Genomic DNA, 19,924 nt, shown 5'->3' on the forward strand with positions numbered 1-19,924 from the left:
TATATATTTAGCACCTAAATACCATTAACCCTAAACCTAAAGCGTGTATCAGCCGCCCACCTCCTCCAATTGGCCACCTCCTTCGTGAGTTGCATCAGCAAAGACTTCGGTGCTTCTTTTTCCTCCAAGCTCTAGCTTTCCTACGTCTTGTGTTCCTCGATCGGTTGGTCATTAAAATATTCACCAAGGCACGTTGGTACTTTCATTTTCTCATCACACATGTCAATAGTATGCTGGAATGTATTTATGTGCTTGTAAATGTCTCGATCTATTGCATGCGTGAGGTTTAGACTTTTGTTTTCATGAAAAACACTTGCCTCTTTGATTCTATCTCACGTTTTTCTTGTTTAGTTGCAAAGGGCCGTTGTTTCTTGCTGTTAATGAGGCTGTGTGAAGGAGGTTAGTGTTGTCATTAGTGCTGGAGTCGAGATCTGTTCACAGGGGAGTGAAGGGGCCGATGGTTTGAGAGCTTGGCGTTGGGGTGTTCGGATCCAAGGTGAGGCAGCGTGAAGGCTCGGCTGTGCAAGGGTGTCCTGAGGCCTGGGACAGATCGGAAGGGGTCTGAACCACGGTTGAGGGAGGTTCGAACACAGCTGGGACGAGGCGGAGGGCTGCTGGAACGTTGGGCAGTGGGTAGCGATCGGGTGTGCGCGCGAGGGGGCCAAGGGCTGTGCGAGTTGTGTAGGCTGCATGGGACTGGTTGAGTGGTTAAGATAGGTTCTTTAGAGCCTAGTCTAGGTCCTTGGTATTCTGGTTAAAAGCTGGTACGTTGGGGTTAAGTGAATGGCGTGAGTTTAAGGGAAGGGGACGCACGAGGTGGGAAAATAGGATAGGACCGAGAGTTTTGGCAATTCTGGAAATTCCAGCCGTGGGTTGGAAGGCATAATGACATTGTTTTAGGAGCCTTTTAGTGTTTTTAAGATATGGTAAAATTTTGGGAATAATTTGATTAACTTTCGAGGCGATTCTTGTTAAAACGGGGACCCCGGTCCAAGTTTTAAAACGAATCTATTAAGTTCTGATTTTTGGCGCGAGGTGACGTCTAGGAATGTTTTTCAAATGTTTTGGGACATTTTAAGGAGTTTGGTAAGCTTCGGGTCAATTTTAGAGGTCCTTGGTTAAAACAATAATTTTTTGGTTTCCAAGTGCAAAATGGTCATTTTGCACCCAATGTGAGATTTTGGTCAAGTCAGCGTCCTGAGCACAAATTAAGATATTTTAAATGATTATGCATCATGTTTACGGTTTTTACGCAAGTATGATAAATACGGTGCATGCTTGGTTTAAAGGAAAAATTATGTATATGCATGTTTTTATTAAGTGATGAATATGATGACACGTTTTGAAGGAAGTGATTTAGTTGTGACTAACACAATGACACGATGACATGTAAGGCCCGGACTCAGTGGGCGGGTAATGCCGTCGCTGATGATCCTCGCTGTCGGGTACCGCGGTTACACGTAGATGAATCCATCAACTGACATGATGACATGATGATACGAAAGTCACAGCTAATGAACAAAATTCAAATTAAGATTTTAACACGTATATGCTATTACGATGATACATGCTATTACCATGCTTTGACAGGTCACGGTTGCGCATACGATATGATAACATGATGAGACATGTTTTGACACGTTACGATTTTACACGACACGTTCATGTTCATGTTTTTAAGCTCATGAAATGTATGTTTATTATGTTATTTTTCACTATTGTGTGCTACGTATATGTGCTCGCTATTACTGGTACAGGTGTGTTGAGTCTTTAGACTCACTAGGCGTGTGTGATGCAGGTGAGCATTTTGATCAGGAAACCAGAGGTGCCGAAGACTGAGTAGGCAGGCGGCATGTGCGGTGATACGACCCGAGGACCATTATTTTTCCGCATATTGATTCATGTGTTTTAAGAGGAGTTACGCATTTTTATATGTTGATGATTTTACGATTTTTACACGTTTACGTTTACGTTGATTTTGGATGACGTTAGTTATTTTTAAACTGCACTACTTTTATTGGCAAATAAATACGATTATTTTAAATGTCATTTTGTAATTGCGAGCTTTTTTTTAAAAAAAATTTATTCCGCACTTTTTAAAATTAGTAAACGTTTCAAAAAATATAGTTATTTCTTAATTATCTTCATTCCTTCTTTTTTTCCTCTCATTTAGTTTTGAATCATGATTGTTAATCAAAGTTCATATCTATGAATAATTGGACTATGATATCGAAGTTAATGCCATTTTTTGAAAATAGAAATTATACAAGTAAAAAAATTAATTTATATTTTAGATTTGCTATATAGATATGTATTAATCTTTCTCACCCTTTATCATTTTTACTTAGACATGATTAGATGAAATTATATCCTCGGATTTTAAATAATTCATTCGTCTGTTTCGTTTATTCTTATTTATTAATTATTCATTGAAATTTTAATTATTTTGAAACATAATTATCCAACATTTTTTAAGGAAAAACTTAAATTATCATTATTTGACTTAGAGATATGCATAACCTAAAATATAAAACAATATACATCAGTTTTGAGGTTGTAGTATTTGTCATTTGTCTTGTAAATGAATAATAATCTAGAAATAACAGCTTTTTGTTGGAATATAGATACTTTGAGATATGAAATAAATTAGAGTTGTGTGAGATATTGAACTGAAATTTTTTTATTATTGTAAATTGTTTGTATATATCCAAAAGAAATATGAAAATCAGATATAATAATGTTATTGTTGAATTTAATCGAACAAAGAAGCAGGAAAAAAAACGAAAAATATATTAAATGATTCAAAAATCAAAAAAGGAAAAGATTGGAGAATTTAAACCATGATTATTTGAAATGATAGATAAAGTGTGAAATAATATTTTTTTATTGAATTATTTATGAAAATATTGTGTCTACATTGATTTGCAAATTTATAAACAATATTCATAGTGCACTCAAGTTCGTTGTTTACGTGCAACGTACGTGCTTCGCTACTAGTAATCAAATAGCATAAGAAGTGGAATCATAGAAGAACGACAAAACCACGAGTAGTACAAATGGAAAAGAGAAACTTACATTTAAGAGAAAACAAATGGTCGGGAAAACATGAAAACCTAACCAGAGCAAGCTGAAAGACGAATATAAGATATATGAGGCTAATTTTAATAAAATTTTACTGACAAAAAATTGATAAATATAAAGTGGAAAAATCAAATTCAAAAAATAAAAAGAAAAATTATTTGTAATACATAAAACTAAAAAAAATTATGAAGAAACACGAAAACATACAAGTAAATTCACAAATCACAAACCCATTTTATATAAAAATATAAACTATTTAACACATAAAAGGAACCATGAGTAATAAATAAGAGACATTTACAAGTAACAATAACAATTTTTTAAACACATATTAACTATTAGGGGAAACAACAATTTACCACCAATTAATTAAATAATTATTGAGAAAATTAAGCTAAGAACAAAGTGCATGAAGTGAAACAATTACTCGACCACTAATACAAAAACGGCATTCGACAACGGATTTTATCTGTTGTCGTAGCCATACTAAAACTGTTGTAACTGAGGGTGTTGTTGAAAGTACGTTCAACGACAATGGTTTTTATCCGTTGTGGTAGGGCGAATTTGCGACGGTTTTAATATTAGCGACGGAATTATTCAAAACCGTCTCTAATTTTGAATTAGCGACGTTGCGACAGTTCTCAATAAATTTCGTCGCTACTTTTAGCGACGGTTAATAATCATGATTTCCGTCGCTAAATTGTTTCGAAAAATAAAAAAAAAACTTTTTATAATTTAATAAATCTAAAAAAAACTAACCATCGAAACTAAAATCGTGTCAAAGAGAAAAATTTTAAGTGTTGTGAAGTAGTAAATCGTTTACGAGAGAAAAATTTTAAGTGAAGTGGTGAGAATAATTTTAAGTGTTATGAAGTAGTAAAATCGTATAGGAGAGAAAAATTTGAAGTGTTGAAGTGGTGAGAAAAATTTTAAGTGTATGTGAAGTGATAAATTTGTGCAGGAAGAAAAATTTAAGTGTTGTGGAGGGAAATTGACCAAGTATGGTGATATTTATAGACAGTTTGCGACGGGTTTTGTTTAAACTGTCGCTATTAGCGACGGTAATTGAAAAACCGCCACAGGTTTTAATTTTGCGACTGTTTGGATCTAAACTGTCGCTAAATGCAGCGACGGTTTTAACAAAACCGTCGCCATATTTAGCAACGGGTTTTGTAAAACCGTCGCTAATTTTAAACAGGCGACGGATTTACGTAAAACCGTTGCTAAATTTAGCGACGGTTTTTTCTAAACCCGTCGCTAATTTAAAATTAGCGGCGGTTGTTTATTCACCGTCGCAATATTTAGCGACGGTTTTATAAAATCCGTCGCTAAATATTGCAACGTTCTCTAAAACCGTTGTTGTTTGTCCAAAAATCACGTTAATCGACAACGGTTTCTTAAAACCGTTGTAGATTGTCCAAAAAAACACTCTAATAGACAACGGTTCATGTCATTGACCCTAAAAAAACGCTCAAAAACAACGGTTTTATAGAACCGTTGTCATTGACACTAAAAACCGTTGTCTTTGACCGCAAAAAGACAACGGTTTTGGAAAACCGTTGTCTTTGACCCCCCAAAGACAACGATTTTTGAAAACCGTTGTCTTTGGCCCCCAAAAGACAACGGTTTTCGCTAAAACCGTTGTTAAAACACATACGACAACAGTTTTTCACGAAAACCGTTGTCATATGTGCGTTGTTATATGCAGAATTTTTTGTAGTGGACCAATATTTGTTCAGACATATAAATTTAACCAAAAAATTCACTGAAATATAGGAACTTTGAAATATTAAACATAAAGGAGTCCGTCTCCTTTTATTTCAAGATTGGCGTCGCTCCATTCATCTCCATGATACGTGAGATCATTCACATAACCACAACAGAATCCACCATTAAAGCTCCAAAAATTCTTCTAATCTCCGCCTTTAAGAACGCAATCGTTCGATCTCACAATATGCTCAACTTTTAATTACTCCCTCCTTTTTTCATCGCCTCTTCGAATCTCTCCGAACTAGCTACAACTGCATATTGAAGCATACATCACGATAGAGAAGACGAAAAACCCTTGGATGAATATTCCAAGAATTAGATCCAAACCAAAGTGTTCAAGCTCAACCTAATGGAGGGGGGAGTCTATCAATGGATGCCCCTATTTGGCCAGGTCTTGGCAAGAACAGCCAGATAGCTTCTCTAGTCGCCATTATATAATAGGGTTATATATCACTTTTCGATGACACATCAGCATTTTTCATTAATGTCATGTCAGCATTTTCTTGTGTAATATCAATAATTGGACCAAAATAACTAAAATTAAAAGTTACCATATGAACACTAAAATTTGAAATTTTAGTTGTTGGAAACAAAAATTAAACAAGTTAGTTGAAAAAAAAATTCACTTAATATTATTACCAAAATATTTATTTTCACTTAAAGAAAATAATTGATGACAGATGCTGGCGTGACATTAGATTCATTGGTAATTTTCGATATCATGTCATCAATTTATAGTGTCATGTCAGTACTTTAATGAAAAATTATTAAAAGTGAGAAGAAATATCAATTTACAGGATTATATGTAGGTTGAAAACATCAAGTACTAAGAAATTGTAATTTTTCGTGAGTTTAAAATATCCAAATTAAATATCGCTCGATATCCTAACATTTTATTTCTTAATTAATTTTTGAAAGCTATAATATTTTATATATACATCATGTCGTATCTACATTTTTAAGTGCGCGTGTGTGCTTATATATAGACACACATACACTCACAGGGTTTCATACCCGGCAGCATGGAATGTGAACTGTGAATTGCCACTTTCAAACTCCTGATGTATTCATTCACATTTTTTCTTCGTATCGAATCGTAATCAATTAGATAAGAACCCTGGATCTACACAAAAATTCAACACATGCTTCGATCTTACTGACCTACATCGAATCGGTGATATTAATAAAACTGCTAACTATCCACCATTAATGCTTCTACTGCCATGATCTCACCATCTTTCATGTATTTTGCTAGTTCGGTACACCTATAAATAACAAGTGTAGATTCATATTGCAACATATATCTGTTCTTACGTAAAAATCCATCAAAGAGACTAAAAATGAAGTCTAAATTAGTTTTTATCTTGTTCGGGGTCGTTCTTGTTCTTGTTTGCTCAGCTTTTGCAGAGGAAAAATCTCAGCATGAGACTCAGGAAGTTGGTCGAGGAGGTGGTGGTGGTTCCTACCGGCATCAATGGTGCTGTGGTGGGTGGCGCAATGGCCGATGTTATCGTTATTGCTTTAGCTCAGGTGAGAGCTGAGATCGTATAGAAGCATTCATGTAGAAGGCATGTTTATTGGTTCTTTTTAATTGTTTATGTGACGCATGCAGGAAATGAATTGGGGCCAGCAAACAATGTAGTCAATAGCGGTGAGGGACAGGGTGCAGGTGGTTATGGAGGTGGACAAGGTGGAGGGTATGGTGGTGGTGGTGGTGGCGGTGGCGGTGGCGGTGGACAGGATGGCGGACAAGGTGGAGGCTATGGCAGTGGCGGTGGAAAAGGTGGAGGCTATGGTGGTGGTGGTGGACAAGGAGGAGGACAAGGTGGAGGCTATGGCGGCGGCGGACAAGGCACTGGTGGAAAGGGTGGCGGTGGTGGACAAGGTGGTGGCTTTGGTGGACAAGGTGGTGGGAAAGGTGTAGGCTATGGTGGCGGTGGGCAAGGTGGTGGACCAGGTGGAGGCTACGGTGGAGTTGGCCAAGGTGGTGGGGGTGGTGGACAAGGTGGAGGCTATGGTGGTGGCGGTGGGCAAGGTGGTGGGGGTGGTGGACAAGGTGGAGGCTATGGTGGTAGCGGTGGCGGTGGCGGTGGAGGTGGGGGATGGGGATCTTGCAAATGGGGGCACTGCTGTGGTGGCGGACATGGATGGGGGATGTTGGGCGGAGGCGGAAGTTGGGGTTGCCGATGTTGCCACAGCGCCCAAGAAGCCAAAGCCTTCATGGAAAGACAACCTAATTAAATTTAGTCAAACCAAGGACTAAGTACTTTGTACTATAATATAATATGCCATTTGCAAATGTTAGAATGTAAAATAAAATGCATGGCATTAATTTGTGTTAGAGTACGCATATAAAAAAAAATGTGGGTTTAATTAAAATTTTAATTTAACGAAAATCCACATTGTTTATTATGTATTCCATGTTGATGTCAGTTAATTTTACTGATGAGTTAGGAGAAAATATGGGGAAAAAATAGTATGCAAATTATTGATAAATTGTTATATTAATATATGAATTATTATAAATTATTTAATTGGTAAATAATTCAGATAACACTTTAAGTTCAATTGTTTTAATAAACTTCAATTAAGTACACATATTTTTAAAGGTTGTTTAATTCATTAGGATTATATTTAGAGTTAAAAATATATTATGATAAATATCATTCTATTTATATTCAATATTATAATTATCAGTTATTAATGCAATTATATCTCAATAGATAGATTATGTACTCAAATGTCATATAATTTAAAAATGTTTAATAAAATAATATTTTTTATGCATCTATCTTATTGTATATATTAATATAATTATAAAAATATTTTTTTAAAAATTAGAACACCCTAAATAAATAATACATATAACTAAATATATTTTAATTAAATTGCATGAAATGAAAAAATTATTTAGTGCCTAATATTTTTTAGAAAAATAAATTTAACCAAGGCATTCAATAAAATATTTAATATAGAAATTACCTCGGAAATATTAAACATAAAGGCCGAACCATCATTCTTCGATATAAATAATTTATTTAATTCTATTGTAACTTATTAATATATTTTTAGCTTGATATTTATTTTATTATATTTGTGTGTTACCTATGTCGAATTAATTGTTTATCCAATGCGATATCTGAACAAGAAATTAGGGAAACAAAAATATAAGAACTAAATTATTAAAAAAAAAAAAACAAACTTACAGTAGCCGTGCAAAATTTTGAGAATATTAAGATGAAACCCTGGAGAATATCTGAATGACTTTCATGAGAGATTCAGTAACATCATTGTTGAATTAGTTTCTCTTGGAAAAGAGTACATCACTCAACATAATGAGAGCTCTGTCAAGGAAATGAGACTTGAAAACAATTGCAATAAGAGAATCAAAAGACCTAAATAAGTTGAAACTTCATAACTTATTTGCTAAGCTAAAGGCTTACGAATTCGAGTTGGAAACAAAAAGCAGAGAAGAATCTACATTAAACCATCCAACCAAGGCCCTTGTCGTAGCCATTGTTAACTCAGTATTGGAGAATAATGCTGAGCAAATCAGCAACGATTTTGTGTCACTGTTTGTCAATAAATTATCAAGATTAATAAAGAAAAGTCATTTAACCTATCAGAATCATAACATGAATTTCAAGAAAGAGTCACCAATAGGTGACATGGTCTGTTTCAACTATGGAAAGACTACCACTTCATTGCTGATTTTTCTAAGTCAAAGAAAAATGATTACAAGAAGAAAAGACATAAGCACAATGATAAGAAGTCCCGAAAAGATCGCGAGGCAATAGTTGAGGAAAGTAAAAGTAAGTAGTCAGATTCCATTTCTGAATCTTCTGACTCGGAAAGTCTATCCAGTGTTAGTGATGTTGAAGAAGTTCAATGTCTCATGGCCGATACTGACCCAACCTTGACTAATGATGAGTTATTTGAATTTGATTATGATGAATTTACAGATGATCATTTAGTCAGAGCATTGCATGACATGGTTGAGGAGTACTCGAAGTTTCTCAATCATTTGAGAAAGTCAAAACTGAAAATTAGAGCCGAACTGATTAAATCAATAAGTCCACTTGTCACAAGAGGACGTTCGCAATGATCTTAAAGCCGAGGTGAATAAGTTAAAGATTGAGAATGAACGAGTGAATGCTGATAACCAGGCACTCCTGATTAATTAAAGGCAGATGTTGTTTTTATTGATAAATGCACATAATAAAATAAGTCTTCAGTTTCACTAGATAAGATGCAAGAACTACAGAAGCAATCTGGAGACAGAACTGGTTTCAGATTCAGTAGTCGAGAAAGCATTAGTGCACAACCACAACTGAATATATACAAAAGAAAATAACTTTGTCAAATCTAGTGCAATATATGAACATAATGAACCTAATATTCGAGTTGAAAAACCTGTAAATCAAATGAATAATGGTAGGAATTTTGGATTAAGTTATGTTTAGCCCGAGAAAAAAGCCTACTGGCACAATGGATCCAGTAGCGAACCAAGTTCAGTAGAGCAGACCTCAGTAGAGGCAAGACACTACCAATACCATAATTAAAAACCTGTTTATAAGAGATATAGGATAGTAGATAATAACAATGGGAGAAAAACATAATAGAATACATTTTGTTACGAATAATGTTAGATCTTCTGTCGCACACACCCCTGAAGTTACAGGAAGTACAATATCATTCAAGATTATACAGACGTGGGTTCTTAAGGGACTAATACAATTCGAACCCAAATAGATTGGTACCAATTACTAAATTTTGTGTTTGCAGGGAAGCAAAAGCTCTAGTGATATCAAGAAGTCAACTTTGTATCTAGATAATGGATGCTCTAGACACATGACTGATCAAGCAACACTACTTTCAGAAGTCATCCGTTGCAGTTGACCAAATATTACTTTTGGTGATAATTATAAAGGTAAAACTTTTGGTAAAGGTAAGATTATCTATGGAAATATTGTTATAAATTACGAGCTATTTGTTGAAAATTTGAGCTATAATTTAATCAGTATTAGTCAATTATGTGATAATAGTTATCTATATAATTTCAGAAGCACAAATGTCAATTAAGAATGCTAACTAAAATGTTTGGTTGCTAGGAATCAGAAGTAGAAATACATACAAAATAAATTGGGATTATGTTCAACATGATAAATCTACATGTTTTATTAAATTTTCCTCTGATAAACAATGGTTATGACATAAAAGACTAAACCACTTAAATTTTAGATCGATCAACAACTTCCGAAAAATGAATCTGGTGATTGGATTGCCTAACATGGAATTTATTAAGAATCATGTATGTCCTGCATGTCAACTAGAAAAACATGTTAGATCTAGTTTTAAAAATAAAGACAGTAAATTGACATCTAGATGCTTATAATTATTACACATAAATTTATTTGGACATATTCTCGTAATGAGTTTAGGAGAAATGAAGTATACATTGGTCATTATTGATAATTTCTCTAGATTTACATGGGTAATATTCCTGACTGGTAAAAGTCATACATGTTCTCAACTGATCAAATTCATTAAACACGTGCAAAATGAAAAATCAATTTCAGTATTCAAGATCAGAAGTGATCATAGTAAGTTTACTAAAAAAAACTCTTGAGATGAATTTATGTGAACAGGAAAGTTAGTACGAGTACTCAGTAGCCAGGAGTACTCAGCAAAATAGAGTTGTTGAACATAGGAACAGAACAATGAAGGAAACAACACAAACAATGATTGATGAACCTAGAATATCACGGAAATTTTGGGCAGAAGCAGTGAACACTGCTTGTTTTACTCAAACCTGAACCATGATCAACAGGAAAGTTAGAAAGACACCATATGAAATATGGAATTTGGATTAAGCCAAATTTTTCCTATTTACATATTTTTGGATTCAAATTTTATATCCACAGCAATGGTAAGAATCATTTAACATCTTTTGATTATAAATCGAATGCCGGTATTTTTCTTGGTAAAGCATTTAGAATGTCTAATCAAAATATATTAAATGTTGAAGAAACTGTGCATGTATTTTTTGATGAATCATTTAAGACTATTGATCAATCTAACATGAATGAACTGAGCATTAGAATGAAAAATATTCAGGTCGAGAAATATAGTAAAGATTAAGTGCTTCAAAAATCCATTCAATCTCCTGAATCTGATATTCTTGAGATGCAACTAGCAGGAATGTTAATAGAGGACAAGATCAAGGGACTACTGATCAAATTATCCCAGAGGTCACTAAAAATATTACATTACAATATAATCATGATCCAACTCAAGCAAGCATCTTCTCATAACCAATTTATAGGTAGACTAAGACTCATCATCCTTCACTGACAATTGGTAATCTCTCAGCACCTCTTAGAACAAAAAGACAAATGATTAATGTGTATATGCATGTAGCCTTTATTTCTCAATTAGAACTTAAGAAAATTGATGAGGCTCTCAGAAGTTAAGCCATCAGGATCCAAAGGCAAATCAACGGAAAAGCCACAAAGAATTGTCAGATAAGATTGATCATGCCCAGACATCTTTCACCTCTTAGATTGCTGAAATTTTTACATACATTAAGGAAGCTAATGCCAAAAAAAGGGAAGAAAGTCCAAAAATTTCAAATGCTACCAGAGATATTTATTTGATTCCAAAACCGTTGAATTATTTTTGAATATGCTATGTACTCTTGATTGATTCTTAAATGATTAATGGATTAAAGCAATTGAATCATCCCTTTACTGAATTTTGGCATCATCAAAAAAGGAGAAATTGTTGGAACATTTTAGTTTTGATGATGTTCCTTTTAAAAATTAGTAGCGGGTAAAATTCAGCAAACCGGTCGTTCACTTCTGATATGGAAAATATGGTCTATTAAATTAAATTAATAAGCACTACTGAATAACAACAACGGTCATCAGCAACTGTCACTTATGAGCATTTAATTTATTCTTGTAATTATTAGAGCATAAAATTAGCATATAGAACATTAAGAATGCTCAGCACTCTTGTTAGGACCGGATGATTATATAGAAGAGGGGCTGAATAAATAATCACATTGCTTTTTCAGAAATTTGATTGAGTTAACACATTGAATTTTAGAATTCTCGCCAAGTCAATGTCAATTGGATAATCAGATAATTTCTGTACGGAATGAAGCTAGATTTACAGATTAAACACTTAAAATGGCTAAGAAAAAAAATTGGGTTATCAAGAATAGGCTAAATGAAATGTAAATAATACGAAGATGTTTGTGGATGTTTAGAGCTTTGAATATGTCACAACTTCTTCCTTGGAAATTACAATTTAGGCAAAAACTTGTGTGAGACGATCTCACGGGTCGTATTTTGTGAGACGGATCTCTTATTTGGATCATCCATGAAAAAGTATTACTTTTTATACTAAGAGTATTGCTATTTATTATGAATATCGGTAGGGTTGACACATCTCACAAATAAAGATTCGTAAGACCGTCTCACAAGAGACCTATTCAATTATGTAACAACCCGATTCAGTCAGGCTTTCTCACTCACTAAAACAAGACTGAATAGTATACTGATTGTCAGTTTATAAGTATTTTTGAAAGAAAATAGTAAGCACTAGTTGATCCTTAATGATATGATGTAACTCTTAAATGTGTGCTAAGAAGTCTTTATATCAGTTGGGCTCTTGAGGGTTCTTGAAAGTTTGAATTTTTTCTTATGAAATAATTTTCGAGCAAGATGAGGAAGCCTCAGGGACGGGGTTGGTCGATACCGGCGTTGCTCTCAAATTTACATTCGAAAACAACAAGCCTCATAAGTACAAAATTCAGAAACAAGTCTTTTTATTCATAATACTAAATAATTCATTGTCTGATACAAACTTGAATAACTAATGTTTTACAGCGAAAATGTAAAACCAGACATAATAATATCTTAACAAATACAACGGAAAACATAATTTAGAACTGAACAATAACAGTCTTCTTCACCAGCCCCAGACTTTATTCTGCTCTTCTTCTTCTAACAATTCTTCCTCGTTCTTATCTGAGATGGGTTTGGTCGGTGAGTGTTATGGTCGTGACTCAGTAAGCGGGGGCGAGAATAACTCTCAGTTTTTCAAAACCATTTTTAACAGAAACAGTAATATAAATACTATACAGAAACTCTTACTTTCAGAACAGGAATCACAGGTTTCAGAACTGAAAATTAAACAAGCAAGCACTGAGCACGTTCGTGAATTTCATGGCTAAACTGATATCATTCCCCTATATGTTCTCTCCTCTAAGGGGTGAGGCCAGAAATCAGAAATCAACAATCAGAAATATTTCAGAATATATATTCCTACCATTAGTTCACTAGGTTTCAGTGCTTCAAAAATCAGAGATCAAAAATACATATACTTTGCTTAAAAAACATGAATTATCAAACTGATTTCAAGATATTTATACATAAGCCCACTTACCGTAATTTGCTAGGAAGTTTCGGTTGAAGTATCTACTTGCTCTTGCTACTGGATTTTACAGCTCGAAAATATACTCTCTTAGCTCAAATTTCAAGTGATAACTCAAGACTTGTGTAACAACAAATTCAGAGGCTTGAGGGTGTAATTTATAGGCAAAATTCTGACTGTTAGCCTCTCAATTAATGGTCATAATATGTCATGATGTGCTATTAACAGCCTTTATTCCATGTTAAATACTTCAGTTACAAGTCATAAGCAGAATCAGTAGCTGTCTGTTGGAATCTCGCGCTACTGAACTTTTCTGCTGCTGGATTCTATTTGTTGGAAAATATATCTAATGAAATATTAATTGCTGCTGGAATTTTGCATTGTTACTGAATATTGCTAGTTGTTGATAGTTACTGCTGGAAATTCGGGTTCTCACAATAGTCGTTAATCCCGTCTTTTTCACGTCACTTGTCTTTTCTGACAAATTGTACAATGTAGGTAGTGCTCGTGGATTAATGACAATTCATAGACTGTTTGTACAAAAGATTCTATACAATAATTCAGGTTGGTAACTCTGAGTAGTCTAACTGATCCTTCAGAGAATGTCTCTTTAGCTTAACTAACTTATATTCTAGTTGGTCTTCAGATGTCAGTTTGGTAAAATTAGAGCTTTAAACGGATTTGACTCACAAACCTCTCAATTTGCTCATGTTCAGTTTAGATCATGTTGATAAATGATCAAAACTTAATTGATTCTCAAATTTCCTCATTTTTAGTGTTTGACAAAATAAGAGTTTAAAATTTTCGAACATACAACAATTTGAGATAAACTAATGGGCTGGCACTATCATCTATAAAAATCTTTGTAACTGTTTGAGTCTTTGCTTGACTCGGTTGATATCACGGAAAATTGTACTTTGGTATGATCTTTCTTCTGACTGACTTCCCCTCTTTGACTAACTTTCCTTTTTTTTCAACACTATAAGTCTTCAAAATTTCAAGAATTGAACTCAGTTTAGTAGACGATGTACAATTTTTGAGGATAGATCTTCATGAACTTTGTCTACCTTAACCGATAGCTCATGATTAGAAGAAGTAATTTGAGCAGAGAGAGTCTGAGCAGTAAGAAATTGATCATTTTTCAGTTTGTTCAAAGAGCTAAAAATACTGATAACTTCCTTGTACAGGTGTGCTACTTCTCGTAGCATCTTGTCTCGAAAACTATCCAGAGAATTTTCAGTGTTGACCTGACTTCTCCGTAGAGTGGTGAGACTAAAGGTGACGGAAGCCAAACTTGCAGTGATACTATCCAAAGCGTTTTCCTCAGGAATGTGTTTAGTTTTGGAAATAGTGCAAAGTTTGAAAAATCCTTGACAGAAGAATGTTTAGATACAACCAATGAGAGATTTGGATTTGAACTGAAAGAGGTTCCTTGCTCAATCAGCATAATCGGTTGATCTTGAAAAAATTGTTCATTTTGCACATTAAACTAAATAACTGCATCTTCAATCTCTATATTAAAAGTATGTAGGATACGAGGAATCATTCCTTAAATCTATAATAAATCCGAGGAATGGTTCCTCGGATTGTTATAGAAATTGAAAATCTCCCATTTTGTTATATTTGATTTTAAAAAAATTATATTTAATATGAGGAATGGTTCCTCGGATTGTCATAGCTAGAAATTAGAAACCTCCCATTTTGTTATACTTTTATAAAAGTTTATAATATTTTATTAAAACCCTTGGATTTGTTGCCCTATTTGTTCATCTCAGCATAGTGTCAACTTTGATTCCCTCAGCTGATACGTGTAGTGCAGCTGCAAGTGCGGATTATTCTATGATCCACTTGATGTGAGTGGATGATCCACCATCCGCACACCCAATGAAAGATAGAATAATTCACGCAAATTGTTCCGAAGTCAACCGTACTTGCATGTTGTACATGTACTGTATAGCAACAGTACAGATTTTTGGTGTCGGTAAAAAAAACCATTGATAGATTTTCGAGTCTTTTTCGATGTTCCATTATCTAAATGTCGTTCTTTGTCAAATGGAAAAACAAAATTATTAACTTAACAAGATTCATTATCCAAAATCTTGCTATTCATACTAAACTACAGATGGACAATACACTAAATGAAACCACTCTTAAACAAAAGAAAATATTGTACACTACATATATAGATATATGTGTGTACGTATGTGTGTATGACTTTTCCTGAGCATAAAAGACAACACGTGACTTTAATGATTTGACATTAATTAAATAACTCAACTTGTTCCATTACTTCAAAGGTTTTAGATGCCTGAAAAACGAACTTACAGTGGTGAAATCCTTGTAATACTGCATGAATCATGCTTTTTCTTCGACTTTACATATAATATTGATTGAATAGACTTTTTGGATTGTCCTATATATACAAGAAACGAATCTATTTGATACATGTAATAAGATAAATAATCCTAAATTACACACGCTGAAAAATATGAAATTCCAAGCATCATGGCAGATGTTCTTCCTTGTGGTGTTTGTAGGGTATATTTTCATGTGGACTATGCTTCCGACAAAACTTTACCACAATTCTTGGACTCCCAAATTGGAAGAAAGTCTCAACTCCACTTACTTCAGAGAACAAGGTCTAATCTTTGATTCAGTGTGGGATATTGCAATTGATGCTAGCTTTATTTAACCTTTTAATTTCCTTAGCTTGACTACCATATGATGTATGTAAATGTATATGCTTTTCAGGGACAAATCTTCTTTTATTTAGCTTTCCTATCATGCTTATCGCCGTTCTTGGATGTGTGTACCTACATTTGATGAAGAAATCGAACTACCAGAGGTTTGTTGGTTTATATTTGTTAACGTTTTCGATATAACGTATGTTATCTTTCTCTAATCAAAGGTGTAATAAAAGTTTGAGCTGTTTATCTATACTTTCTCCGACGAACGTGTGAGTTCATGACTAAGTTTCCAGTTCGGTTACGGTTTAGACTAAAATGTATGACTTTGGTCTCATATTTTAATGACTGATCGAGCGTGACATCCAAACAGTAATCGGAGCTCTCTTCATCCTCTGAGACGTCCAGCGCTGGTAATGGCGCCGTTGGGAATAGTTAATGCAGTGGAACTTACATTTGCAGCCATGTTTGTGGCACTTCTTATCTGGTCCTTGGCGAACTATTTGCATATCAGCTTTGGGCATATCCACATGTACATGATACCTGGAGAGAAAGTGTATGTTTCTAGACCTATTGAAAACTCTAATCAATCAGACTTCTCTCTTGTAGTTCATGTTACACTACCTTTGATGCTAAGCATTTAGACGTATGGGTGAATGTTACAGATGCTTGATGTATGTGATAGAAAAGATTATCATTTTCTCGGATATTGTAGTTGGCAAGAGAAGTTTCGTAGCATATCACTGAGGCTTGGATACATCGGAAACACATGTTGGGCGTTCCTGTTTTTCCCCGTGGCGCGGGGGTCGTCTCTCTTGCCTCTGTTTGGCCTAACATCAGAGTCTAGCATCAAATATCACATCTGGCTAGGCCATATTTCAAATACTCTTTTTGCAGCCCACGCCATTGGATACATCATATTCTGGGCAATGACAGATCAAATGATCCTGGTAAAATTCATATGTTTAAACCTTATGAGCTTTTTATTGTCTTTTACAAAATGTTCATACTTCTAGTGGTCGGATTGATGAAAAAAGCATAGATATAATACCACAACGAAACTTTGTATTGCAGATGCTTGAATGGAGCAGTACTTATTTATCAAATGTAGCCGGAGTTATCGCATTTGTTGTGTCGTTAGGTATGTGGGTTACCAGCTTTGATCGCGTTAGGAGGAAAGCGTTCGAAGTTTTCTTCTACTCACACCATTTGTATACTATCTTTATGTTCTTCTACATGTTGCACGTTGGAGTAGCATACATGTGTTTGATTCTTCCTGGAATCTTTCTGTTCTTGATCGATCGATACTTGAGGTTCTTGCAATCTAGGCACAAGTCGAGACTGGTTTCAACTCGCCTTTTGCCTAATGGTACATTGGAGCTTACCTTCGCCAAGAATCCAGGTGAACTCATAGTGATCGCCATTTCGCAATTAATACATCAACTCTTTTTAATAAGCCCATAAACAAAGGGCTAATCCTGAAGAAAACTATAGCCACTTCCCATATAAAATGAAACTGAAATTTCACGTGTAATTTTAAATGTAAATACATACTTACGCCTGCAGATGCATGAAATACATGTTTCATCTTTACTTGCATCTTGTTTGTAGATCTGAGTTACAGTCCCGCGAGTATCTTATTTGTTCGTGTTCCAAGCATATGCAAGTTGCAGTGGCATCCATTTACTATGATTTCAAACTCTAACCTGGAGCCACATACTTTAAGTATTGCAATTAAAAGCGAGGGAAGTTGGACTCAAAAGCTTTACAAACAGCTTTCTTCTTCTTCTTCTTCGGATCGTCTTGAAGTATCAACTGAAGGACCTTATGGACCTGCATCATTTAATTTTCTAAGGTAGTTAAGCACAATATCTAGATAGAATCACATACATAATTTGTAATTCATTTGTTAACAGATAACTATAGGCGTAAGCGCTTCAATTCACTCAATCCGAGAGAATCTGAATCGAAGTTCAAGTCAAGTTAGGTATTATCGGAGCATGTTTTGCCTGAGCCTCTCTTCGAGTCAAGCTCGAATATATACTATTCAAGATAGCTCAACATTTCTTATCGAGCTACTTGGTTCAAGTCTTAATAAATTAATTTTTGAACAAAAATTACATTTTTTGTTAAGTAGGTTTGTACTAAGGAAGTTATAATTTTTACAGGCACGAGTCATTGGTGATGATCAGCGGAGGAAGTGGCATTGCTCCATTCATCTCCATGATACGTGAAATCATTCACTTAACCACAACAAAATCCACCATTAGAGCTCCAAATATTCTTCTAGTCTCAGCCTTCAAGAACACGACCGATCTCACAATACTCGATATTTTGCTCCCTTTTTCCGGCACCTCTTTGAATCTCTCCGAACTACAACTACAGATTGAAGCGTACGTCACGAGAGAAAACAAAAAACCCTTGGAAGATTCCAAGAAACAGATCGAAACTAAACTGTTCAAGCCCAATCCAATGGATGCACCTATTTCCCCAATTCTTGGCAAGAACAGCTGGCTCTGTCTAGCCACCATAATATCATCATCATTTGTCTTGTTTTTGATAACTTTAGGCCTTGTTACGCGTTACCATATCTATCCCGTGGAACGTAGAGGGGAGAATTACCATTACAGCTTCAAGATTCTTTGGTACATGTTTCTTGTATGTGTTTGTATTTTTGTGGCCGCTAGTGTTGTTTTATTGTGGCAAAAGAGGAAGATTTCTGCTGAAGGGAAGCAGATTCAGAATTTCCAATACACGAAACCAACAATGTCGCCTGCTTCTTGGTTATGTGGTGTGGATACGGAACTCGAGAGCCTTCCTCATCAGTCTCTTGTTCAGTCTACTAAGGTGCATTTTGGTGCAAGACCTGATCTAAAGAGTAAGTGCTCTCTTCGTTCTAGTTTGAAATCTTTTCCATTGCATTCCCATCAATTCATGCCCGGAATTAAACGGGAGCGTCATCTCAAAACCTATAGATTACAACTCAAAGTTTAGCTATATATATTCATTCATTTCTTCACTTGTAAGTTGATTAAAAGCATTAGAGACATCAAACAAGGTTTAATGCTTTCCGACTGTGCTCCAGAAAATAATTTGAGATCGAGATGTTTGATTATGGTTGATACAATGATGCATGGCAGGGATGCTTCTTGAATGCAAAGGATCTGACGTTGGGGTTTTGGTTTGCGGCCCGAAGAGCATGAGACATGAAGTTGCTAGAATATGCGCATCTGGTTCGGCCAAAAACCTACATTTTGAGTCCATCAGTTTCAGTTGGTGATGATGCTTGAACATAAAGTTGAATATGTATATTCTTTAATTAGGGTTTGTTTATATTTANAGCATATATAATCTTACAAGTGTGAAAACTGAATTTTGCTCTTGAATTGTCTCTATTGTTGTGACACAATTGAGTTATTTGATTTGTGACAAAAAATTCTCAAAATGATAACATAGAAGCTTAAAAACAACAAAAAAATTATTATAACCTAAATACAAAGAACGAAAGAAATTATACTTTTGGTTCTCTAACATGACTAGTAGAAATTTGGTATTTTACTTCGCTAATTTTTATTTTGGCAATTCCAAATTCCGAAATAATAGATAGTAATATACTTCGTTTGTAGAACTGACGAGATAATAGACTTGTTTAAACTTTGCATGCATAAAAACGTGTTTCACTTTAAATTTTAAGTAGTATTTTACTTCGTCATTTGAAATTTGGGGAAGTAATAAGTTATAATTTTTTGAAAAATCTCATAGTGCTAAAAAACGTGTACAGGTTTGTTTTAACCTTATCATATATTTTTCTATTTCACTTTAATAAAATATTACTCTTTCAATTCTTCATCATCTCCCGATCCCATTGTAGAAAAACCTAGTCGGCTGTTGTTCTTCGAGAAAACAGGCTCCACCACCACTGAAACTTCTTGGCTTCCATTTTAGCT

The 19,924-nt window shown here is 34.6% G+C and overlaps 2 protein-coding genes across 2 annotated transcripts; both read left to right on the forward strand.

The window, feature by feature from the left end:
• The first annotated feature begins 6,147 nt into the window (after positions 1-6,147).
• LOC140986553 (uncharacterized) lies at positions 6,148-7,092 on the forward strand. The gene is made up of 2 exons (XM_073454846.1): positions 6,148-6,381; positions 6,464-7,092. Exons 1-2 carry the CDS (start codon positions 6,192-6,194, stop codon positions 7,090-7,092), a joined length of 819 nt encoding a protein of 272 aa, XP_073310947.1. The 5' UTR covers positions 6,148-6,191.
• An 8,633-nt stretch (positions 7,093-15,725) lies between these two features.
• On the forward strand, positions 15,726-19,312 carry LOC140985816 (ferric reduction oxidase 4-like). The gene is made up of 8 exons (XM_073453754.1): positions 15,726-15,932; positions 16,045-16,138; positions 16,351-16,533; positions 16,693-16,927; positions 17,052-17,379; positions 17,589-17,832; positions 18,146-18,855; positions 19,118-19,312. The coding sequence occupies exons 1-8, from the start codon at positions 15,782-15,784 to the stop codon at positions 19,255-19,257; spliced, it is 2,085 nt and encodes a 694-aa protein (XP_073309855.1). The 5' UTR covers positions 15,726-15,781; the 3' UTR covers positions 19,258-19,312.
• The last annotated feature ends 612 nt before the right edge of the window (positions 19,313-19,924 follow it).

This window comes from Primulina huaijiensis, chromosome 10, assembly GCF_012295235.1.
Source record: "Primulina huaijiensis isolate GDHJ02 chromosome 10, ASM1229523v2, whole genome shotgun sequence".
Classification (NCBI taxonomy): Eukaryota; Viridiplantae; Streptophyta; class Magnoliopsida; order Lamiales; family Gesneriaceae; genus Primulina; species Primulina huaijiensis.

What these genes read in the sequence shown, in the direction of transcription:
- LOC140986553 (XM_073454846.1), top strand. Translation starts at nt 6,192, where the DNA reads ATGAAGTCTAAATTAGTTTTTATCTTGTTCGGGGTCGTTCTTGTTCTT. An exon ending in TCGTTATTGCTTTAGCTCAG is followed by an intron (nt 6,382 to 6,463) that starts GTGAGAGCTGAG and finishes TGACGCATGCAG; the next exon opens with GAAATGAATTGGGGCCAGCA.
- LOC140985816 (XM_073453754.1), top strand. Translation starts at nt 15,782, where the DNA reads ATGAAATTCCAAGCATCATGGCAGATGTTCTTCCTTGTGGTGTTTGTA. An exon ending in CACTTACTTCAGAGAACAAG is followed by an intron (nt 15,933 to 16,044) that starts GTCTAATCTTTG and finishes TATGCTTTTCAG; the next exon opens with GGACAAATCTTCTTTTATTT. An exon ending in ATGATACCTGGAGAGAAAGT is followed by an intron (nt 16,534 to 16,692) that starts GTATGTTTCTAG and finishes CGGATATTGTAG; the next exon opens with TTGGCAAGAGAAGTTTCGTA.